The 25,278-nt window shown below is 37.8% G+C and overlaps 3 protein-coding genes and 1 long non-coding RNA gene across 7 annotated transcripts; 3 read left to right on the top strand and 1 right to left on the bottom strand.

Annotated features, from left to right (window-relative positions):
• Positions 1-355: 355 nt before the first annotated feature.
• Positions 356-4,261, top strand: LOC103441557 (uncharacterized). Its single transcript, XM_070813963.1, has 2 exons — positions 356-1,026; positions 1,168-4,261. The coding sequence occupies exon 2, from the start codon at positions 1,336-1,338 to the stop codon at positions 4,174-4,176; it is 2,841 nt and encodes a 946-aa protein (XP_070670064.1). The 5' UTR covers positions 356-1,026; positions 1,168-1,335; the 3' UTR covers positions 4,177-4,261.
• A 3,021-nt stretch (positions 4,262-7,282) lies between these two features.
• Positions 7,283-11,178, top strand: LOC103441549 (B3 domain-containing protein Os01g0723500-like). 4 transcript variants are annotated; one of them, XR_003768918.2, is made up of 8 exons: positions 7,304-7,666; positions 8,016-8,490; positions 8,812-9,005; positions 9,244-9,327; positions 9,502-9,991; positions 10,233-10,399; positions 10,493-10,939; positions 11,030-11,178. XR_003768918.2 is itself a non-coding variant. In XM_029093921.2 (7 exons), the coding sequence occupies exons 1-7, from the start codon at positions 7,589-7,591 to the stop codon at positions 10,784-10,786; spliced, it is 1,782 nt and encodes a 593-aa protein (XP_028949754.1). In that variant the 5' UTR covers positions 7,304-7,588; the 3' UTR covers positions 10,787-11,023. The 4 variants fall into 4 exon arrangements, 2 of the variants coding, with proteins under 2 accessions (XP_008378454.2, XP_028949754.1); XR_011576256.1 differs by lacking the exon at positions 9,244-9,327 and having other exon boundaries at positions 7,283-7,666; XM_029093921.2 differs by lacking the exon at positions 11,030-11,178 and having other exon boundaries at positions 10,493-11,023.
• Positions 11,179-11,267: 89 nt separating this feature from the next.
• LOC139192239 (uncharacterized) lies at positions 11,268-12,351 on the top strand. The gene is made up of 2 exons (XR_011576257.1): positions 11,268-11,930; positions 12,037-12,351. It is a non-coding gene; the product is annotated as an uncharacterized lncRNA (long non-coding RNA).
• A 450-nt stretch (positions 12,352-12,801) lies between these two features.
• On the bottom strand, positions 12,802-14,912 carry LOC103441542 (uncharacterized). Its single transcript, XM_008380226.4, has 7 exons — positions 14,727-14,912; positions 14,528-14,597; positions 14,328-14,387; positions 14,028-14,142; positions 13,830-13,945; positions 13,428-13,552; positions 12,802-13,140 (listed from the first exon to the last, which is right to left on the bottom strand). Exons 1-7 carry the CDS (start codon positions 14,801-14,803, stop codon positions 13,002-13,004), a joined length of 702 nt encoding a protein of 233 aa, XP_008378448.1. The 5' UTR covers positions 14,804-14,912; the 3' UTR covers positions 12,802-13,001.
• Positions 14,913-25,278: the final 10,366 nt, after the last annotated feature.

Below are 25,278 nucleotides of genomic sequence, written 5' to 3'. Positions count from 1 at the left end.
CATCGACTAAACCGTCCCTATGCCTTTAGGCTATCTGATAATTTAGGGTGCGTACTAAACTGTTCTTAAAGAACAATATCATCGTAAAGCTAACTTAGTATGAAATTATGATATTATATACGAAGAAAATAAAGATTTCTTCTCAAATTAATCGATAATGTGACAACAATAAAATAAACTAACAATGCTGTATAAATTAACGATTAACATTCCGATACACGATCAGTTTACTTGAAAAATATATCTATATATGAACATGGGTTTCATGTCTCCTTTCACAAATATCTCATCGCACTTAGCGGCAACTTATGATTATACGGGGTACATGAAAGGGTACGTACGCGAGGTCAAAGGAGCCCTCAAACTTTTCTCAAACATTCTCCTCCAAATTGAAATTGCTGAGAGAGAAAGAGAGCGAGGAGAGAGAAAGTGAGCGCTAAAATAAAAAATAAACTGGAAAATCAAATGAGTGAAGAGGGGAGGTGGAGTATTTAATGTTGGGAGGTAACAAAAACAGGAAGCATTAAATGCAGACATGTCTGTATTAACTGCCCATATTAAATGAAACAATTTGACGGGTTGCCAAACCATTTGTTGACATCTCTTGCATTTCTATCGGTTCTCCACTGCTGCAAGTGGTTGAGTCTGAGAGAGGAGCTGTTGAAGGAAGCGATTTCGTTCTGCTGCCTTTATTTTTCTCCCTGCTTTAATCCTTCTTTCTTCTGTGTTCCTTTGAGTCTTTTCATTTGATTCCTGGGCACCATTTTTTATCTTCTTAACCTTTCAAATTTTGATTTATTGGGTTTTTTTTTCTTTTCTGGATTATCTTTCCCCTCAAAAGACTTAATCTTTAATTGGTTTGGCCCCAAGAATCTCAGAATTCAATAGCAAATGGGTCGTGGGATTTCCGAGTTTTGAATTCCTTTTCCGGGGAAATATTGGGTTTTGTTTATTCTATGATTTTTCAAAATTTTTTCAAAAGTTGGGGGTTTTGTCTGTGATCACATTGGATGATGATAAATTAAGGTGAGTAGTTCCTTCCTTATCAGATACGTCCTTTTATGTTTTATGCCTTTTCCTTTTCTGACCAGTAGTCCTTTCAGATCTCACCATAAAGTTCTGGGTTTAAATGGAAGAATATTTCTCTTTATTGTTTGAATGTTTCAGGTGAAAAAAAAAAAATTAAAGCTCCAAAATTTGAAATGTGATTCAATCTCTCAAGCCCCAAAATTTGAATCTTTTTTCAAATACAGAGACCCCTTTTTGCATTCAGACTGATTATCTGGTTCTGGGCAGCAGTAATCAGACTGGTTTTAGAGAGAGAGAGGGACCGATATGCATCTTTCAGTATGGAAGCCAATATCTCACTGTGCAGCACTACTAATGGAGAAGAAGACCAGGAGGAGGAGAGACGACGGTTCTGGTTTGGCCGTCGACGCCAAGCGGAAGCCGTCAGTTCTCCGGCAGCTGCAAGAAAACAGGCTCCGGGAGGCTCTTGAGGAGGCGTCAGAAGATGGGTCGCTTTCCAAATCCCAAGACATTGATTCTGATCAGACCCCAAATCAAGACGGCAGCTTTGGACGGTCGAGATCCCTTGCCAGGCTCCACGCCCAGAAGGAGTTTCTGCGCGCGACGGCGCTCGCGGCGGACCGGACATTCTCCACAGATGATTCAATTCCTCACCTCCGTGAAGCCTTCAACAAGTTCCTCACAATGTACCCAAAGTTCCAGTCTTCTGAAAAGATTGACCATTTGAGGGCAGAGGAGTACAATCACCTCTCTGAATCGCTTGCAAGGGTATGTCTTGATTACTGCGGTTTCGGGTTGTTTTCGAATCTTCAAGCTCAACTGTATTGGGAAACATGTTCGTTTACATTGTCGGAAATAACTGCAAATTTGAGTAACCATGCTCTCTACGGAGGTGCTGAGACAGGCTGTGTTGAACATGACATAAAAACTAGGATTATGGATTACTTGAACATCCCCGAACACGAATATGGTCTTGTTTTTACTGTCAGTAGAGGGTCTGCATTTAAATTGCTAGCTGAATCTTACCCTTTCGGCACAAATAAGAAGTTGTTGACAATGTTTGATCATGAGAGCCAGTCTGTGAACTGGATGGCGCAGAAGGCGAAAGAGAAAGGTGCTAAGGTTTATAGCTCATGGTTTAAATGGCCAACATTGAAGCTTTGCTCTAGGGAGCTGAAGAAGCAGATTGCAAACAAGAGGAGGAGGAAGAAGGATTCTGCAACCGGGCTCTTTGTGTTTCCGGTTCAGTCAAGAGTGACTGGGGCCAAGTATTCGTATCAGTGGATGGCACTTGCTCAGCAGAACAATTGGCATGTTTTGCTTGATGCCGGGTCATTGGGTCCTAAAGACATGGATTCACTAGGGTTGTCGCTCTTTCGCCCAGATTTCATTATTACATCATTTTACAGGGTTTTTGGGTCTGACCCAACTGGATTTGGTTGTCTTCTGATCAAGAAATCTGTAATGGCGAGCCTGCAAAGTCAAGGTGGGCGGACTGGTACTGGAATTGTGAGGATTCTTCCTGTTTTTCCTCAGTACCTGAGTGACTCTGTGGATGGTCTTGATGGATTAGGTGGAATTGAGAATGATGCGGTCCACAGTAACAAAGAATTAGTGCCTGAAACGCATGGGGGGTCTCATATGCCTGCTTTTTCGGGTGTGTTCACTTCCAATCAGGTGAGGGATTGCTTTGAGACAGAGATGGATCAGGACTCCGACAGGGATGGAAGCACCATATTTGAAGAAGCTGAAAGCATTTCGATTGGGGAGGTTATGAAGAGTCCAATCATCAGTGAGGATGAGTCATCAGACAATTCATACTGGATTGATTTGGGTCAGAGCCCATTCGGTTCTGATCATTCTGACCAACATATGAGACAGAAAACAGGTTCGCCCTTACCACCAACGTGGTTTTCTGGGAGGAAAATCAACAAGTTTTTCTCTCCGAAAGTGACACCAAAATCGCCAAAGAGCCCAATATATGATGATGATGATAAGAGAGCACACCTCAGACTGCATGGAGATCCTGTTTTGTCTTTCGATGCTGCTGTATTATCGGTGTCACATGAGCCGGACCATGCTAAGGGAATTCCTGAAGGAGACCTATTTGCTGAAACCGACGCTGCCTCAGGAAATGATAGGGAGGTTCAAGAAGAACCCGAAATCAGGGAAGATTCAATGGCCAACAATTCTAGGTTGCTTTCTACCGAAGATGGATTTAGGCCAAACAATCAGACTTCTGGTCTTAAACACAGTAACTTTGAGCTTTCCTCAACCTCCGAAATTTGCCAAGAATCAAAAGACAGTGCTATCAGGAGAGAGACAGAGGGTGACTTCAGACTTCTGGGAAGAAGGGAAACAAAGGTATTTTCTGGTCGTAGATTTTTCGGTTTAGAAGAAGGTGATCGAGAGCTAAGCATGGGTCACAGGGTGTCTTTTACCATAGAAGACAACCACAGAGGAAAATCGAGCCTTATATCGGAGCCTGGAGAAACATCCATGACTACCCTTGGTGACGATGAGTTTATGAGTGAAGGAGAATATGGCGATGAGCAGGAGTGGGGAAGGCGGGAGCCTGAGATAGTTTGCCGGTGTCTTGATCATGTTAATATGTTAGGCCTGAACAAAACTACCCTCAGACTTCGATATCTCATCAATTGGCTAGTCACCTCGCTGCTTCAACTTCGGTTACCTGGTTCCGATGAAGGTTTAGAAGTGCCTCTCGTGCAGATATATGGTCCTAAGATCAAATACGAAAGGGGTGCCGCTGTAGCTTTTAATGTCAGACAGGGCAGCGGCAGAGGGCTAGTTCACCCCGAAGTCATACAAAAATTGGCTGAAAAGAATGGTATATCTCTCGGCGTTGGCATCCTTAGTCATGTTCGAATTGTGGATGGCCCAAAGCAGCAGCATTGCGGGGGACTTGATCTGGCAGACACATCGTTGTGCAAGCCAATGGTTAACGGGCGCCAAGGCGGTAAGAACATGTTCTTTAGGGTCGAAGTTGTGACAGCATCGCTCGGATTCTTGACCAACTTTGAAGATGTATACAAGATGTGGGCTTTTGTTGCCAAGTTTCTCGATTCGTCGTTTGCTGAAGTCGAAGGGGATGAATTACCTCCAGTACCGGAGGAATCCGAAACGTAACACTTGTAAAGTAAAAATTGTATGGATGTTTTTCTATCTATTTTGTAGGAAATGGAAGTGAAAGAAAGGATGCTTTTGTGTGGTCTCTTCTTTTTGATCCTCCTCAGGAGTATTTTCTTGTGAGCAGATTATTTTGTTTACTTTTGTTGCCTTATCTTTTATTGTATTTTTTGTGTTACTGGTGTTAGCTCAGTTAAAAGTAGTTTGTAACTTGAAATATAAATTAAAATTGGTCTGAATATTTATCCTCTGGGACAAGTCTTCTCAAAACTAAATTTCTGGTGTTGCCTTGTGTGGCCAGGGTTTTTCGTGTATTTGATTTGGGTGGTATAAAGAACACAAGAAAAACTTACATGAAACCGAGACGTCAAGGAGGGGCTGTCTCTAATATCTCACACGTCGCAGCATGTTGAAGTTGACACCGCCACTTAAACAAAGAAATCAGATGAATTGAACTAATTGGTCACAAATAGTAAAAGCCATTGTAGGTCGGATTTGAACTAAAGACTTACTTTAGTATTGGAAAGACAACTTAATCATGTAATTTAAAAGATAAACATAAATGCATGTCCAATGGTTCCTGATGCATATGATTTTCAGATTATACTACAAAATTTTTGTGTGTCTGACCACGTCATTCGTAAGACACCTCTCACAAAAGCATGAGATTCTCTGCATTTTAATCTCACTCCACAACTCGCTCATCGTGTCACATGTGAAAATTGACCTAGTCAAACATTCCTATCAACGTTTCTCTTCATACCAAACGCCTTCAAAAATTAAAAAAACAATTCATCCCATCAAAATCAAAAACTTATTATGGAGAGGTATTAGCTTTTGTCCGTGTGAGGACTAAATAGCAAATTAACAATTGTTGCTTCAAATACCGTACAGTAATATGGGCCTTTCTTTTCTTATTATCAACTAAGCCCATTAAACTTAATAGGCCCAATTTCTCTGATTCTTTAAAATTTCCCGGTCGGCGTAGTAGAGAAAGTCAAAGACGATGACGAAAGAGTTTCAGGCTTTCCGCCGTCGCAAGTGGTAGCGCGCCTGCACAGTACGAACCCAATGTACAAGCTCCAGCCAATAGCATCCATGGATTCTCAACCACTTTGTGCTCGGAAAATACTTGTTAGTATTTGTACCTAATCATTTGCTTCTTGATTTGAACATCCGGTAGAACCTTCCATATTAACGTAAACGTAAATTATTTAAACTCTTCTGTCAAACTGAATGATTACGAAATGTGGTTTGATAGTTTTCCTGTACGTATGAACAGCGACTTCTACCAGCTTTCTGTAGAAGTCGGAGTGAAAAGAAACCAAAAACAGCACTTTTTGGGATACTGGGATGTCAAAAGAGTATCCACCTGCCTCCGGTGTAGTTGCCAACAGGACGGCAACTTCCTCTAAGGCGCAGAGCTATAAGCATCGTCAATGTTCCATAGGTTAGATGATTTTGTTTCCATTTTCCCACAAGATTTATATCGGTTTACAATCTTATATCTCAATAATGTTGCATTGCATCTGACTGTGGTTGCTTTGGACTTACTTTTCAGGAAAAGGGCTTTTGAAAACAACAAAATGGTTAACGTCGAGGAAGCAGTCCAAGAGAAAAATGGCAAAGACCCATGGGTTTGTTAACAAGGCTTATGTAGTAAGTGGTCTACCTTTCTTTGCCTGTACGGAGTGTGTTCCATTCCACGTTTTTTGAAGTTAATTTCATCTTGTTCATGTCGAGCATGCTATTGTTAGAACCCTAGGCAGAGTTGTAAATTAAGTGCGCTCAAGTTTCTTTTTCTTTTCGGATTCTTTCTCAATCTGGCGAGTGTTTTTGACAGACTATTCCTGCACCGTTTGCAAGAGAAAACGGCCTCCGTGCGGAAGATTGTGGCCGGTGAGCCTAAGTCATTGGGGAACCAGAAGGAAGGCTATTGATAATCGTATAGCCATAAAAACGAAAGGATGGTATAACTTCTGTGAATCCAACAATCTCAAGGATGGTGATGTCTGCTTATTCAAGCTCAAACGGATGTCCAGTTCAATTTCAACAGCGTTCATGGACGTCAAGATAACCCGCCACAGATCCTAATCGGCCGTTGGTTCTGAAGTTTTTGGTTTCCCGACGTTGTTATCAAGCGCCTGCCTAAGTAATTCTCGTCATATTTGATGTGTTTTCTGGATATTGTGAAGATTAAACTCATGCCGTGTGACTTGATGGTTAAATCTTCTCTATACTTTCGTAAGCACTCGTTTGAAAACTCTTTTAAAATGACTAAAAGCATTTTTAGAAAAAATATTTTTAGGTTCAATTTTCTAAAAAAAAATATTAATTATGTGCTTATTGTAGAAAATAATTTAAGTATTTTTTCATGTTTTATCTGTGTTTTTTCTATGCCATTGTGTCCAATGGAAGTAGCAATCTAGATATTGGAAATTGAAAATACATTCTTATTGAATCTTTGTTTAGATGGATTAGGAAGTTGATTACGTTCGAATTCACCCAGTCTCCACGACTGTAGTAAAATGCTATTTGACATCAATTCTAATTAGGGAACTTTAACGAAAAGCACCCGGTACTGTTTACTTTAACGAAAAATCATATTTTTACATTAAAAAGTCAATCCTGGTACTATTTACTTTACCCTTTATTTTGTCCTTATCATTAAAATTCAAAGTTTTCAAGCCATTTTAATTAGTTTTCCTTTCTAATTACCCGGTTAATTGACGCTAAACGGATCCAAATTACCACCAGATGACGTGGCGCTTCTCCATTCGCTAAATTCTCGATTGCAAAATTAAGTATGTAACTAGTGAGGACTTGGATTGTCTGCCCTCCTAGTTGTGGTGCCCTTCCATGTTCTCATATTTTGTGCGGTCACGGTTAAGCCACGTCAATATTTTATATTAATTTTTTAATGAGATAATAAGACAAAAAATAATTAAAATATAAAATATTGACGTGGCTTAACCGTGACCGCATAAAATAAGAGGGTATGGAAGGGCACCACAACTAGGAGGGCAGACAATCCTTGTCCAACTAGTGAGCACCAGATTTGCTGACCCCCCATTGCACGTGGCATTGTCAGTCAGAGACTTCGCGAAGTCACGCGACATCGGCGGGCGTGAAACCACGCTGCATGTCCTCCAACGAGCTCTTGGAGGAAGTGAGAGGGCGACCGGCTTTAATTTCGTCTCTCTAATTTCCCCAGAAATTGAAAAGAAAAAAAAAATTTAATAAAAAAACCCAATAATGTTATACGAGCACAAATAGCATCTTAAATTTTGTTCCTTTTTGCTTCGTTAATTTTAATTCCGAGGGAAAATGTTGGGACCTGTTTGGTTGCTCGGAAAATTTCACTGAGATTCTGGTTTCTTTCTAGAGTTTGAAACTTGCAGAGCTAATTTCAATGGCAGAGGAAGCTCGGAATGTGAGGAGCCCTCATTTTTTTGCGTTTTATTCTGCTGATTTGAGCTCTGAAAGACTGGTAATTTTGTTCTTCCCTCTTCTGATTTTCCATTATCTGTTTGGGTAATTTTATTTTCTTCTGGGTTGTTGGGAATTAGGGTTAGTGTGTAACATCTGCTGATTAATGTTAAAGTGAGTGTCTTTGGATTTGGGAATTAGGGTTAGTGCATTAAAGTTGTAAACAGTTAAATTGTTTATTCCATATTGGTATTAGTAATCCTGCAAAAATCTTACTCTGTTACTAGAGAGACTCAAATTGTAAAAAGTTATAATTTTTGTATCTTCAGAGTTTAGCCAAGTTAAAATATTGGTGGGTTAATCTCAGTGTTTTTTGAACTTTTGGATGGTGATACAATGTCATGCTCCAGAAAATCCCAGAAAGATTCATGAGACACATGGAAGGCAGAACATCTGGGTTAGTTTCGTTGTTCGGCCCTAGCGGCAGTGAATGGAGTGTTGAATTGATTCAACAGAATGGTGGTTTGTTCTTGCATCGTGGGTGGCCGGCATTTGTGAGAGACCATTATGTGGAATGCGGGGACTTCTTGATTTTTAGATACGATGGTGATTTGTGTTTCACCGTGCTAATTTTTGATCAAAGTGCATGTGAGAAAGAGGCTGCATTTCGTTTTGGATACGGGCAAGACTCCAGGAACTTTGACAAGTATATGTATATGGGACGAAAAAGGAGAAGGGAGGAGGTCGCATCATCTGGGAATAAGCTGGTTGATGGTGCGGTGAAGAAGATTAGAAACGGTTCGTCTCAATTCCGGTCAGAATGCATTGATGAGGGTCGAGAAGAAGCAACTTGTTCCACAGAAAAAAATCCACTTGAGAATCCTGGTAAGAAAACCAACTGATCTATTGGCTCTTTCCACACAAAGGCAACCTTCCGGTCACCAGATAATTCTGCACAGCCTGCCCCTTTTTCTTTCTCTCCTTTTCCCTCTTATAGCAAGTTGTTTGTATTACAGATAATTTTAACTATTTTGGAGTGAGAGGACGGAACGAGCCCAAGTTTTCATGTAATAAAATTCTAGGCATAAGAATGAAGTTCACATGCACTAGAATGTCAACCCTGAAATAATAAGTTTTACGTACATCTGTGCAAACAAAACTGAATACATAGAGTTGCATTGGTGATATTTTTATTATTGCTTGCAGGTTTGGATGTTGTTTCATATAAAGCGAAGGAATCGATCCAAAATATGTGTGGAAAAGGAGATGGATTAAATGTTAATGGTAGACTTTGTATGCAGATGTCATCAGCACATGAAGTAGCTCCATCATTTAGCTCCTCTAATCCTTATTTCGTGAGAATCATAAAAAGTTTCAACATCAGTGGTTCATATACTCTGGTGGGTTCTTCCCTCTGGCTTTGTTGTTGTATCTTTTTCTTCTTATGAGGGATGTTTTGTTTATTTACATAAGGTATACGTGTTGCATCAATTCACTCATTTGAGATGCTGTCCCATTTTAATTATCTGCTCATGCATAAAAAAAAAACAAAAATCTATTGATTCCAATTTGGTATCAATTCTTTGTCCATAATTCCTCAAACCATGTAAAATCTTGCTTTAATGTTACTGTTTCCAGATGGAATTAACCACAATCACCCAGAGGTTGTGCCCGTGGTTCCTCATTCCGTCGTTCAGGTTTGGGGTTTGGAAAATGTCCACGGTATTCTGCTTTTTCTTTTTCACATGGAATGGAAGTCTATATGGGATTCACCTGACAGATTTATCAGTGTTAAAGATTTTGCCTCTTTTTCTTGTATGAACTTTTGTGTGTGTTCACACTTGTGGTTGTGGGCGTGTATGAGTGATTTTTTACTGGCTGATTTATGTTTTGCAGAATATCCCATATAAATTTTCAGTGGCACATTTACCAAACTGCAAAGTAAAGATTGTCCTTCAAAATTGGAAAGGAGAAAGTTGGACTGTCAATTCTGTGCCAAGTAATAGAGTGCATACCAGTCACACTCTTTGTGGAGGATGGATGGCGTTTGTTCGTTATAATGACATACAGCTGGGAGATATCTGCACTTTTGAACTTGTGCGTGAGTTTGAATTCTGTGTCCACATTCAAAAGGGAGAAACATCTAGTTGGTTAAGTCCGGGGCTAGCTGTCACTACGCATAAAACTATCAAAGGCTTGTCAAAGAAAATGAAAGGGAACTCTCCCAAAGTCCTTTCAAAGAGCATAAGAGAGATAGCTGATAAACTATCATCAAAGAAGGATCAAGACGCTGCTTTCATTAATGACACAAGGAAATATGGCAGCACATCAAGATCTCTTACTAAAGCTGCACTCGCTCAGTCAAAAGTTGCTAGTAAAAAGTTGGGTAAGTAAGCAAGTTCTTGCAAAGATGGGGCCATGTGTGCTATCCATGTTTTTTATTGAAATGGCGTGAAGTTCATCTAGATTAACATGCTATACTTTTATCTACAAACTCAGGCTAATGTAATTAGATTTTCGACGTGTTTAAGAAACACATGATAATAATATTGCTTAAAGTGGTTGATGTCGAGGGCACTTTCATTTTTCTAACTTAAATTGGTTTCTGAACCATAAAATGGAGACAGTTAATCGCAGGAAAAAAGTTGTTGATGATGAACTGGATTCAAAATCAAGTGGTTTGAGAATCAAGTTAACACTTGATGAAGAAAGAATAGCTCGATCTTTCACTTCTTGTTTCCCGAATTTTGTGAAAATCATGAAGAAGTTCAACATCAGTGGATCTTATACATTGGTGAGCCTTGTCAATTCGCGCACACATGTTTATATTGTTCTTTTGAAGATTGCTTTTGGATGGTTCATACTTAGACTGGTTATTCTTTTGCAGAAAATCCCATACCAGTTTTCCACAGAATACCTCCCCAACTTTAAAACAGAGATTGTGCTTCGAAACTCAAAGGGGGAATGTTGGACTGTGAACTCTGTCCCAGACTCGAAAGGGCGTGTGGTGCATACTTTTTGCGGAGGGTGGATGGCATTTGTACGCGGAAATGACATTAACATTGGAGATGTTTGCATTTTTGAGCTTGTTGGTAAGGATGAAATGCACGTGCACATTTCCGGTGTTGGTAAAAAGGGATTTGACCATCTAGGCGGACAAGGAACATCAAATGTAGTATAGCGATTGTGTAATCTACCAGAAATGTACCTTCTCTCTGACACATGATCCAGCTCAACCATCCCTACTACGTGTTCTGTGGTGAGCTTTCCTATTTGCGCTATGTTTTTCTCTGATCGTGTTCTTCATGTCATGGCAACTGCTAACTAAACATTGGTAAGTGTTGTCATCTGCAACCTAATCATCCTTTCCTGTTATGAATATGATTGTTAATAGAACTTCACTGAACGTCTTTTGTGAGCGTAGGCGCTTCTTCCTTTTCCCCCGGGCATAATCATGTGCGTTTGTCATCACTTTTAACGTGTTTTCCCCTTGGTGAATTCACTTTGGTATAATGCATGCTGCATTAAAGAGTAGAGTTTCTGCATTTTTGGTAATGGATGGAGAGTAACCGATTTGCTGGTGTAATGGTGTGATGGTGTATGCTGTACATTTGTTTAGGGTCACTACATTCTCAGGCATTGTTTTTGCTTTTAATTCTCAGTGTCACGGAGAAACTTGTAACGATAATCGGATCTCACTCTTCAGAGTTTTCGTATGATCGGCACGGCACTCTTGATGCAATCGACATGAATGATAGTACAGAGGGGGATATTGTTGGTTGAAAGATGAGATCCATGGTCCTGATTAATGCTTATTTACTCTTAAAGCATAATCGACTTCGACTGGTTCAAAAGTATATGACAATTTGAATGGTTGCAACAAATAAGATGCCGAAATAGACATGAAAACTAATACAGGCCGAAGAAAATAGACTCAACCAACAAAGTACCAAGACTAACCATGAAATTGTCACTGAGCAGAGCACTAAGAACTTTGACGAAGAAAAAAGAGCATGGCACTAAACTAAGAGTCCCGTTCTCATAGACCCTGAAGTTCAAGAAAATTGTGGTCATCTACCATTCGATCTTAAATCAAACAGTAGAGGAGAAACTACAAAAAAAATTAAATTGATCACATAGCATTGGTTGAAAATCAAACGACAAGTGACCATGGGTTTTGGGACCCCAGAGTCTAGGAGAACAAGTCTGTAAGCGTGCACAAAGAGACCTGCAAGTGTTTATTTAGCAGAATCATCAACTGGATCCGTCTTGTTTAAACCGGAGAAATACATGTTTCATGAAAACGTTGAAGAAATCTAATCTAGGTATCTTGGTCGTTACTTCGCACGATTCTGTTTCTGAAACAGTTGCTCTAAAATGTACGTCGTGTTTTTGTTCTTCCATTGGTATTGACGATTTTCCTTGTTGCAGACGATTCCGAAGCATGTAGCCCGAGCTCGAGGACTAGTAAGCGTTGCAGGGCTTCCGAGTGGCGAGACTAACGCTTCAAGATCTGACCGGAAGATCGTGGCCTGCTCAACTTCATGTCAGGGCAGATCACCGTCTGCAGATGGCGCGGGGATGGTTAGCTCGTGTTAGCACAAACGAGATTTCGCCTGGGGATGCCATCGTTTTTGAGTTTGTGAAGCGAGGTGCGATGCAACTACATATTTTCAGAGGCAATGTGCTACTTACAGCTCCACATGTCTCTAATTGAAGCCAATTAACTGCAAATTTGCATTACTTCTTCATGCAGTGGTGGCAACATCTGCTAGCCTGTTTAGGGTTTGAGGTTGCAATTGGATTGTCATCCTTCTCCGAAAAGAAGGCATTTTTGCAGACAAACGACTGCGTGACGGAAGAACTAAACGACCATGCTTTTGCAGACACTGTCAAACCCAAATATTTTGAATGGAACCGAAAAACAAACAGATTTCGTGCACCCTGAGCAAGACGGTGACACACCTATGACTAAATTGACACACAGCAACTAACAATCTGTGGATCAGATCCCAATTTGTAAATACATAAATAGAAAAGACCGCACGACTCTGCAGAATACGATTATATCCATAAAATTCATGGTAAGATGTCAGTGTTCCAACACTCACTGAAGGGGAAATATGCGATATAAAAGTACGTTTATCTCCATCTTCAACCCAAAAATCCTGGTGAGTACACCAGTAGAAACTGATATAAAGTTGCAACAAATACGCTGATGCTCTCAGATTGCGAAATCATTAAAGGTCTGTTGATCAAAATTAGATAAAAGAATAATCTCTACATACCAATGATTTAAAATAATAAAACCAAAGGGTAACCATTCGAAGAAACAGAGAACAGAGGATATTCTAATCCTGAAGACCTTTTCTGACTGGTAGTCATATGTTGGGGGGTTATGATTGGTTGTTTCGGGCAGAGGGTCTCTGACAATAAGCAAAGAGCTGCCAACTGATGAGGGCCATCAATAGAGAGGTACCTAGTTCAAACACTACCACATCCGGAAATTGCCAACCCAGGCCTCGCCTCAGATAGCTGCATAAACGATAAGTGAGTTAGACAAGGGAGAGAAACTTAAAAAGAGTGCAATCTAGTTGTTACACTTGACAATTGATGAACGGAACCAGCCCTACCAATCAGAATTTGAAAACGAAAGAGGAAGGTAGGTTTAGAATTTGTGGGACATAGAGTTATCACTATTTTTAAGGGAAAGGGAAAGAAATACGTTGCCTAGAGTATCAATGTGCCGTAGCGATGAGTAGTTGTTTAAAGCAAAGAATTTTTCAAGCAGTGGTAGAACTAAGGGAAGTTAAGAAGCTGACCTTGTGATAGATGGCATGGTTGCCACAACTCCTGCACATACATATATTAAAGGAATCATAATCTTAGGCTTGTTTTTTCGAAGCCACATCAAAGATCCAAATGCAGCAAGTGATATACTCAAGACCTGAATAAAGAGAGTGAACAGGAACTTATTAACAAAGATAGGCAAATTTAATCCATTAAAGAAGAAAAAAAATTGAAGTTATATTAATCAAGTTTGTTAAAATAGGACATATAATTGAGGTATGCCTAACATGAAATCATTATGTCACTTTCAGGATCCCAAAGTCAAAGGGGATTTTAGCATTCTCTATCCACAAACCTATCAACGAGCATTCTGGCCGACATGTTTGATAAGAAAACTACAATGTAAGAAACAAAGAAACTAAACAATTGATTACCAGATTGGCATTTGCTTCAAGGCCTTGGAGAATGTAATCCCAGGTGAATTCTAGTCCTCTAGCACCCACCCATAGCGGTGCCAATCTATGGAGAACAGAATCAGCAAAAGCCCATCCTGCAAATAGGGAACAAAAAGCTTCAAAATTGTTCTAAAATAAATAAAAACTTATCATTTTCGTTTTCCACACGCTACTCACCAAGTCCCACAGCTTGAAATTTATGATTCTGAGAGATATTCCTGTGGGTCAGCTGAGTCAAAGCATAGTAAAGTCCAGCAACGTCTATAAAACCGATTAAAGCTTTCAACAATTCCTGAAACCCGAAAAAAGACATTAAGAATTTGCTTATTTCAGTCTAAATTTATAATCTTTAAATGCAACACTAACCAAATTACGATAAAACTTCATCTACAAACATGGGAACCAGCATGAACTTATCGAAAATCGACATTTCTATTTGGAAAGATACATTTCAATTGAAACAAATATAGAAAATACCTGATACGGATCGAAGCTCTCATTGTCAGATACCTTCAGAAAAGTTGCCAAACAAACCAGCTGCAGAACACAGATTTAATAAACAAAAACCATCAGCAGCCATTTCTGTTGAAATTACATCAAAGTACTATAATTTTACATAAAAATGCGATTTTTCTAATCATATCAGTTGAATTAACCACGAATTAATACTAACGAACCTTCACCAAAGCTGTTCCGAGATAAACCAAAGCTGCTTTGACGGAAGTACCGAGCGTATCGTACTCCGATCTGCACAATTAAATCGCACAATCGGGTTAGGGTTTTGATTTGGGGAAGAAGACGAAGTGAATTGAGTGTGATTTGTGAGAGCGTAAAAAATCCGAACAAAAAAAGAAAAGAAAAGTAGGAGGGATGTACAGCGGCGTGGCGGAGTAGTAGACGGCGTGAGGGCCGAACGTCAGAATGGCGCAGTTGAAGAAGTGAAACACCGTCATTTCGCTCCGTCTTCTTCTTCCTCCTCTCTTTCTCTCAGTCGAAGACTCTCAGACGGACTAAATCTCGCAGTGCGATCTCGATCCTCGACTAAAATTTGGGTGAGTTGAGGACCCGTTCGTTCGGTTTTGAACTTCGATTAACTTGACCCAGGCCCATTTGGTTTATGGGCCTCATTTACCCATAGCAAACGTATACTGGGCCCATGCAAATGGAGTGTCTGTTAGTGTTAATGGGCCGGCGGAGAAACCGAAACATACAGATAGCGGAAAAGGGGTTGGCGGTTTTTTCATCCAAACGAGAATATTGGTGGTTTAGCTTAGGGTACCAATGATATGTGGTGGACTGTACTAGTGATTAGCGTATTTTTCTTTAATTTACTTTATTTCGAATTTAAACTCTTTTTTTTCCCTCTCTGCTTAGTGTAGATCAATATGAAATTTCGCTTCTAATAAATAAAAAAAGATTAAATACCACTTGATATGATGCCAAAGGGCATCATGTTAACTGTACATGTGTCAATTGTCCGTAACAGTTGATTGTGCTATTGGGTTTGTTCTTTATTAGTTGTATTTGTTATCAATAAGGGCTTCTGGAAGAAAAACAGTTTCCTTGGCACTTGAGTGAAAGTTGAAAGAGATCGTATGACCACTTTGGTCACTGTTCTTTGAATTTGAACAATTTGGCCATTGTGTTGTTTGCTTGTGAGGCAATTAAAGCCCGCCTGACTAGATTAAATAAAGGCATGAGGCCATCAAGGAGCTCACATAACATTTTAGAGCATGCCGTAGATATTTATCTCCCAATTACGCATATTAACACTTATATTAGATGTAAATGATCAAAATGGTTAACGTATAAAAATGCAACACAATGAAAAATTGAGTCATACGAAAAGCACATACATAAAAATTGAACTAACACAGGGATCAAAACGGGATTCAAGCCCTTCTTTTAGTTAGGATCACTAATTATTAATTATTCATTTGTCTCTCATTATTATCAAATGTCAATAACAAAAACTAAATTTGTTTTTCGGGAAATAATTGTTATCTTATCAAATAACTACAAACACAATAATTCGCTCATAGTGGATTCCATATTTCCCATTGAAAAATTGAGATCGAATTTGATCTCTTACCAGAAATTCCAGATTCCACGACTGTCTTTTCTGCCAGGGCCTTGACTGTTTCACCACTTCTCCCTGACCACACATGGTCCACCATTATCTATAAAACTTTAGCTAGGGTTTTATGCCATGTCTATGCTCCAAAGAGAAGAAAATAAATTTAAAAAGAAAATACTTGCAGGCCACACTTGGATGCATGTAATTAATCTACTTATTAACCAGATCACTGCATATGTCTTGCATTTCGTAGTTGAAAGCTTCCATTTGTTTTCTTTCTTAAGTACCATTTTATATTTGGTTTTTTTAATAATTAGACTCTAATTGTGACCTTTTTTTCCTTCTAATTTATGTCTAATATTATGCCAATTCAGGAATCATTTGACTGTTCAGGTGGCATTTCCGGCCACAACACTGTAGACAGTAAACATGAACAACGACCTATTTCGTTTCTACTCTTTGATGTCTTTCTCACCAGTGTGATTATTATAATATTTACATTTCTTGATACTAAAAGATAATAATTCGAACACGACCAATTTGATCAAGTGGATGTTTCAGGATAGCGGCAAATGTGGATATATTGTTGGATGGATGTTGACGTTTAAGGTTGATGAGTTTTTTCCTCTATGCTATAGATGCGAAGCAAGACAATTGCCAGCACAGATGGGACACCCCTAATTCCCATATATATGAGTGTGAGAAAGAGTAAAAAAAAAAAAGGAAATATATGATGGTGCTTTGGAGGTTTGGAACAAATATAGATTAGCTATTTTTAGCAGAGATTGCATTTTACTCTAATCTAGTAAGGACTATATATAGTTACGACATGTTCTTCGTATTTAGGAGAAAAAAAAAATGAGAGAAACAGTGAAATATACGAGAGATCTTATGTGGTGAATGCATATTTCTCTGCAATAGTCATGTATTATCTTAGTTCTCTGCAATAATCATGTATTATCTCATTTTTGCTACAGTAAAAACGAAATTCATGCTAAGAAGATGCTCCTTTATAGGGGGTATATATTTACTACAAATTTATATTTAATTTGTGTGGTCCAGAGTACAACTATGGGGAAAATGAGAGAGAGACAGTGTCACGGGAATACTCAAAGGATCTTTCCCAAGCAAACAAGAAGTTTATTAATTCCAAAAGAGAAAAGAGAGCTAAGGATTTTAAGCGATTGGGATGTATGATCCCCATATACAACTAAATGCTTAGCGGAAAGCCATCAAATTTTTCATAATTGAAAACAGGACTAAAACCAGGGCTTAAGCTGCAGATGAATTATCACAGGTTCACTGCATGGGAAATGGAATGGAAAATGATGGAAAACTACGTTCGGAATATTAATTGAATGAAAGCGTTCAAAATCGACAGAATGGAAAGGGATTTCTCGTTTTCTTGTAAATTATTTGAAGTTGAAATAAGTATATACATTCTTCAAAGAAAAAAAATCTAAATTTTCATTACCAAGAACAAGAATAACAGGTGCCAGATGGATACATATTCTCCTGTGACCAACTTCTTGACCTGGAGAAAATTCGCACAAACACAAATGAATTTAAACCCTATATGGTCGCCACAAAAGACCACTAGAACCAGTACTGTCCCGGAGTAGATTTGTCACAAAAAACGATAGGCATGACAAACCTTACCACGGGACCTTTACATAAAACCACCTCAATAAGCAAGGCCACCTCAAATCGCCAAGGTGACACAAACTCACTCTAGGCAGTACAAGCACGAAACATAAATTAAACTGAAAAACCTAAGCTAAAGCCGATGATGTTTCTACGAAGGAGATGCAGGTACAGAGATGGCTAGAGGTGTGGGTAACAGGGAATGTGGGTCGTTAGTTTTAGCAAGGACAACACACAGAAGGGTCGGTCGCAGAGGGATTCCAGCCAAAGCCACTATCGTGGACCTAAACACAACGACAACACCACAAACCATACCCGAGCACAAATCTGTTGACACTAGAAACCGTTTTAGAATTTTAATTTCGTCGGCCAGCGTGGGTCACAGTTGTAGCAAGGACAATAACAGTAGTGTGTGTGGATAGAGGTTGCCAAGCCAAAGCCACCGACGTGCGACGCTGTTGCCTGCCACCACCACGAACCCATAAGCCGCGGAGAGGAAATCGTGCCTTCAGATTTGGGCATCAAACCACCCCGAGCACCCAATCAAACTATTCCCGGGAAAAACCCTTGGCCAATACCCTCGACAGTTAAGCACAATAAAATTGGCCCATTATCGTGAAGAACGATAATAATCTGGCTTAACCCAACCAAAAAGAGTGTTGGAGACATCGTTAGGTCAGGAAAAGGGAGAATGAGAGGATATACAAGATGCAGGAGAGGGGGTGGCGGCAAGAAGGCTGAGGGGAGATGGAAGAAACAAAAGGGGTGAAATAAGGGTGGAGAGAGGATAGCGGGGAGGTGAAAGGGAGGCTGGGAAAAAGATGAGAAGGACTGCCACTGGCCCCAAGCTGGAACAACGGGCCGACGACTGTGGAGTTCCTAAATTAATTAGGGTTTTTTCAAGAATGCGAGAAAAGATGCTGAGAGAGAGAGCACGAGTAGGAATATATGTGCGTATTAGCAAAAAAAAATTAAAGAGCTAGAAAGAAACACATGCCAAAAGAATGATGAGCATGAAAACGTTTGTATTAGTTTCTTTTTGTAAATATATTGTCCTAATTTACTGACTTAACTCATAAATACATATTTATATCAAACTTAACTTATAAGGCATGGAATGACACAGAGCTGACTGAATAATCACACTAAACCATACAAAATAGGGTTAGACCTAATTTAAATACCCAATGGACCTCTAATTATTTGTGTGCATGGATTGACTACAGACCTGTTTAGCTACCATCGAAGGTGAAGGTATTGTCCAGCCAATTTTAAAATGCAGAAGAAAGTCTCAAGTTTCAAGATTTTGCGTAGGCTCTGAGCTCATGCATTCTTCTTTTATTAATGTTTAATTTTTATTTGTAAATTGGCTTCACTTTCAGCTCAGCTTGGTAAATCTAGGTAGCTGCCTTTCTGTTTTTGTTTGAAAAAACTTGGCATGAAGTTGCTATTGAATCAGAAGTGTAGGACCAAAAGTGATAAGAAGAACCAGGCCAAATCGAGTTTTCAAATGTTGATCAACCTTTTAAGTTGTGTTTTGACTGCATTATTGTTAGTTTGGAGAATGACTATTGACGTCCGTCAGCTTTTCCTTCTTCAGTAGAGCATCTTTTAATTCCTTGATAACGAAAAATGTCCAGTATCACTCAAAGGCATCGGGAAATTTATTTCTACCCAATCAGCCACATTGGCCAGCGATCTTGATGGATGCATCATGCATGCATGCATGCTTGTGTTTATAGTACCGATAACATTTATTTCTCTTTTTAGTTTTATAAATAATAAGATATGTACAAATGTTCATAGTGAGACAACAAAAACTCGCTACTGCAATGGAGTTATGCACAATTAAGTAAATAACTAGTTATAAATATTAGCATTCTTCTATAAATATGATCAATATATGCATGCATGCATGTTGATGTGTTGGAATCGTCTTCTTCTTTAAATGATGTAATGTCATTGGGCACGTGAGCCTAAACGGCGTTGATTTCGGTGATTCCTTCCTTTCTTTTTTGTCGTTTCATTGGTAGGATCAGGATCCTCTCTTGACCAGATGGAGAGGATCCTCCTGATCAGGCCCATTGGATCGTTCAATTTTTATGCAACGGCTGTAATTATTATAACTTTTAAAGGAATTTCCTGTTTGTAGCCGTTGGATAAAAATTGAACGGTCCGATGGGCCTAGTCAAGAGGATCTTCTCCATCTACTTAGGAGAGGATCCTGATCCTCATTGGTACTCAAAGGAAGAGAAGGAGGAGGTGGCGATATTCAAATCTCAAAGCAACACATGCTTTGGCTGTATCCGAATGTCACGAATCGCCATGAAGAAACTAATATTCTTCTCATAAAAATATGATTCTCCTGATTACTGCATACTTTATACGTATAAGTTTACAAAACAATAAGACAGTAATTAACTCAGTCCTGGTAATTAAAAAGCTTAGTACTGCTAGCTGTTTTTCTTTACCGAATAAAAATGGGTAAGGGTCGGCTTGCCCTGTTTTTTAACTTTCCAAATTTCTAAGAGTAGAACCATTTTGCTAAGGAACTTTCTAGCTAGCTAGCTCTTAGAATGCCCTTAAATTAAGATAATTAATCCAGATTAACCCTAACCCTAACCCCAACCCTGTTAAGCTTGAATCTGTTGCCAGAATATTAATGTTAGGTTTCATTCACACACTATTGATCTAATGCACGTGAAAAGATGAAAACATTAATTAGAAATTTGTATATACAATTTTTTATTTTGAGAAGCATATAAACAGTAAAACAAAAGCAACATATATCTTTACAAGAACATGCATATCTTGGTAAACTATAAGTTAAATTTATGTTCAGTTTCTAACTTGGGATGCACTAAACCAGGAATTAATTAACACAAGAAGGCATCTCTAATTAATTAGCAAAGTGTACTATTGCTTGTAGTTTATCTGTCACTTGTCTAAATTAAGGTTTGTCGTGCATATTAAGGCCAACTAGGCATGCAAAATCTAAAATCATGAATTCAAAGTTCATATTGTTGTTCCTCGCTTGTATATCAGTAAAATATGTGGTGTAACATGAATATATTCCATCATTAGTATCTCTCATCAAACATCTATCACGTGATGAGAACAATACTAATAACAAGGAGATATGTCTGATTGTATCAATAGTCCCTTTATATATCTGGTCAAGGGAGGGTATATAATATTTGAGGTAGGTGGCGCATGATATGAAAATGAAATATTAGAATGTGCATTATTTTAACGTGGAACCAATTGGGGTCCTTGTCAAAAAAGGACTAAATTAAAAAGTAGGGATATGGTCAGAAGATTAAAATAGGTAATGAATATGAGAGAGTAGGGAGATGGTGTTATGAGACAAACTCATGGAATATAACTCAAGGAATAATATGGCAATGGCCCCAAGCATTTGGTAACATTGCAAATGAACCCATAGAGAGACATGTTGACCGGATATTCCCCTTCCCGCAACCTTATTATTCAATACTTCCAACAAGATGAGGATTGAGAATATGTGATCATGATTCATCGAGGAGTGTGTGTGATCATATACTTTTAATTAAGTTTAATTAATTAATTTAATACTAGAATAATTAGAGAGAAGAAATACAAAATTTTCTGTTCTTCGAGAATCTAGAGCGCATCAGGCGCTGACCGTGGCTTCGAAAACTATTAACAAATGATTAACGTTTTCTAGTCATCTTGTTGTTTCTGTAATCACGATTAATAAACTAATTAAACAAATCGTATAATAAAGAATAGGAAAAGTCATGGGGTTTTGAGTTGAAATTAATATTATAATATTAAGCATAAAAGACCAATAGAAGAGAACAAAGAAAGAGCCTATTGTCAAGCCACGTCCATATGTCACGTGACCGGAAGCCATGTTGACGCCGAGGAATATGGTCTCTGGGATGAGTTCTACGTATTTTTCTAATTTTAATTTTGTGAGATTCCACGCGCGGGTGGGGCTCGACAGATGGGTTTTGGCCAAGGAATACTTGGACACGGAGAGGGAATATTGGGGACGATCGAAGACTGTGTATCGGACAGATACTAGCCGTTGAAATTATCATCCTCACCTTCATCCACTTCCTTCTACACGCTCTCGTTTCTACACGCGCTGGTCCTTGCTTCCATTGAAGCACTATATTGTGAAGCACACACTAGGGTTTCACTTCCTTTTCCATCTAATTATGATAACGATTTTTTCCGTGAATATGTCATAACAGCATATGATTATGTTATCAGTCAATGTTTAATGATCATCATGACATTAAAAAACCAATCAAGTTGAGATCGGTTAGTTATTCATATACATCGAATCAATATTAGTTTTATAACAAACAATAGTTAACGTAATAGTTATTCATAATGATCGATGCACTCTTTAGACAATAATTGAGAAAACGGTACCATTTATGAGGCTATGACATGTACAATGAAAATCGTTAGTCACAAGTATATATAAACAAGAAAATGCACTTTATTTGACACAATGTGACACTCAAAAGGAAATCACATTAATTTTAGAGAAGAAAGACTAGAATCCATTAAAAGCATGAGAAAATCTCAAAGATTGAATGAATAATATGAAACATAACAACCCTAACTCGTAAGAAGGTGGTTACATACCCTATCTCGATTCTCAATCTAAATGGAAACAAAAATGAAAATAACCAATTTTCGAAAGTATCCTTAAAAGTTTTATCTAGTAAACGAAGGAACTTAGTATAAAAAACTTATAGCTCAAGGCAAAACAGTGCTTTAAACGCAAGAACCGTTCTCATCTTCAATCCCAGCTTATTACGGTCTAAATAGGAGCTCAAAATCCAAATTTGCAATGCTTAAATCTTGCTTACAATTTTACATTTGTCGAACTGTTCTTGAATTCGCTCCATCATGTTTTATGCTTCACTAATGTAATCCTAATAAGGATGAAGGTGATTGAACTAAAGTATATGTGGAGCGAGTGGCAAGAGGAATGTTTGAAAACCTTGAATAGTTAGAAATGCATGTGGGTCTGCGACCCTGGTGTCGCCGGACACCCCAGCCACTATGACACCTCCTCTATGCTTCATATATACGACTTCAATTCAATTCATATATATATATATATATATATATATATATATATATATGTTGAGAGTTGTCCAAGATTGTTGAATGACAAGGTTTGCTATGTGCTTATATGGTATTGTGCTACTCCTCATATTGCCAATTGGTTTTATGGTGGAACCTCAATTTCATCATGGTATCAGAGCGGGTTGTCCTCGTGTGAAGCCAAATGGTCACACGCGCTCCATTTCACCCAATTGTTGTCCACGTGTAGGCTTGAAAATCCGCCACACGTGCGGGGGCGTGTTGAGAGTTATCCCACATCTGTGAAGGACAAGGTTTGCTATGTGCTTATATGGTCTTGGGCTACTCTCCATATTACCAATTGATTTTATGGTGGAACCTCAATTTCATCAATATATATGCATTTATATTCCATCCCCTTCTTCATCATTTCCTTATTTCTAATTAGCTATGATTTAATCATATAGTGAACTAACAAATTAGCTTAATTAAAAAAAAGTAATTAGCTAAGGTATTTGTTCGTGGGGTTCGCACGTGTACAGCTCGATTATGATCGACAAACTGGTATTGCCCACTTGGACCAGCGTCTATATATTGTTCAAATTAAACTGGTTTGAAAAATATTAGGGACACTTTGGATGCGGTCCCTAGCTATCAATATTCTTTGATTGAAACCTTGTTAGTTTTTAGTTTTTGATTGAGGTCCCTGATATTAATGTAATAATGTAAGTTACTATATTTTTTTAATTAAAAATTAAAAATTGAAATTTGTAATTGTTTATATTAATGAGATTTTAAATAAAACCCATAATTATGGGATTAAAAATAATAAAATATAAATTATTCTCTCTATTATATTGTGTGTGTGTGTGTGTGTGTGTGTGTGTGTGTGTACATATATGTATGGGTACATTAACCAAAATTAACAAAAAAAGTTATTGTACCAAAACATGGATAAATTCTCAAATCAACGAAAAAGAATGTACCCATATAAGTTTAAACATGGATTAAAAAATTTGAATGGATTTTATATTAAAGAAGGGTACATTTTACATATAACAAATTGATATATTTGAGAATGGGTACATTTAAGATTAAAAAAATTGAAAAATTATATGAATTGGTACATTTAAGATTAAAAAATTGAGAATCTTTTTATATATAAAAAAAAACTAATAGGTACAAACTTAATTTAATTTAATTTTTTATTATTTTGGAAATGTTTGAATTGAAAATTAATTAGAAGTTTAATAGAGGTGTGAGTATTAAACCCTAAATTAATTACTAATTTTTATATTAAAAAAATTATATAATAAACATGTAAATTCATTATCACATTAATGCTAGGGACTTGAATCAAAATTTGAGAACTAATAAGGTGTTAGTCAATGAATAGTAAAAACTAGGGACCAGATACTAATTTTTCCAAAATATTATGAGGGAGAATTGGCAGAGGCTGCAGCACCAGATCAGCTGGCAATTATTGTATAGTCGGTTTGATTGAGTTGATTAAGTAAGAGTTAGGGTTGGCCTTAGGCCCTTAGCCTTGGAAACAAAAAACTATTGTGCGATACAACCAGTTCATATAGTGAATGACGAGTTTATTCTCAAAGTTTTAATATCAATAAACAGTCACATACATTATAGCTCATGATCATGTTTTCAACGTCACGCATTAATTTCTCAAAACGAAACATGTATAAAAACGCAAGATATACAAATACATTGATTATTTTTTGAATAATGCTAGGGTAACCAAAATTTTAAATTAAAATTTGTAAATCAAATGATGTGGATGTTGATGAGTACACTGATATATTTTATACTAACAAAGGGAAGTTTGGCTAAGCCACACAATGAGCAACCTAATTTGGTATCAAATTTGTCATCCACGATATTCAAACCAGACCATAGTACTGAGTGGTTGTTGGATTATTACTTAAGTGTGATTAACATACATATTTCTTATTGATGACATATCATTTAATTTGCAAATTTGGTTTAAAATTTTAATTTATCTTAACATTCATTACTCTTATATATTCTTATTTTCTAGTCAAAATCCACTAGGACTAAGATAAAAAGGGTTTAGTTTTCGAGTTACGAGCGTCTCGGATCGGAGAATTCAAATCTGAAATCATGAAGTATACTCATATGCATGCCTCAGAACTTTGATCAGAACCAACAAATTGCACCCGGTAATGGAAGCTAAAGATGACCCTCAAGTGATGATAATACTCACCACCTTATTTATTAATGTTGAATGAATTTAAATTTTGAATTTTAAAATTTACTACACATATTTCAAAATTTAAACTCATCTTCGGTGGTGAGTATCATAATTTCTTGAAGGTGGTGAGAAACATATTCCCTTCTATAATTGTTAATTGTCACGTCCGCAAGAAAGAAAACGAATAAGGGCATAGCTGGAGTTTTGAACGGGGGATAATTTAAGGGCTGCAGTACTGGTCAGTCAATCCTCGTTCATGAATAAAATGGAAATATTCTAGTTTAAGGAAAATATTAAAATTGAACGAGAATTATACCTGATAGTAACAAAAAAAGAGTAAGTAGCGTATTTAAACAGGTCGCGATCCATCCATACATACATCCATC

The sequence above is a fragment of the Malus domestica genome, chromosome 15 (assembly GCF_042453785.1).
Source record: "Malus domestica chromosome 15, GDT2T_hap1".
Classification (NCBI taxonomy): Eukaryota; Viridiplantae; Streptophyta; class Magnoliopsida; order Rosales; family Rosaceae; genus Malus; species Malus domestica.
Note: the sequence above shows the minus strand (reverse complement) of the source record. Positions and strands in the feature narration are given on the sequence as shown.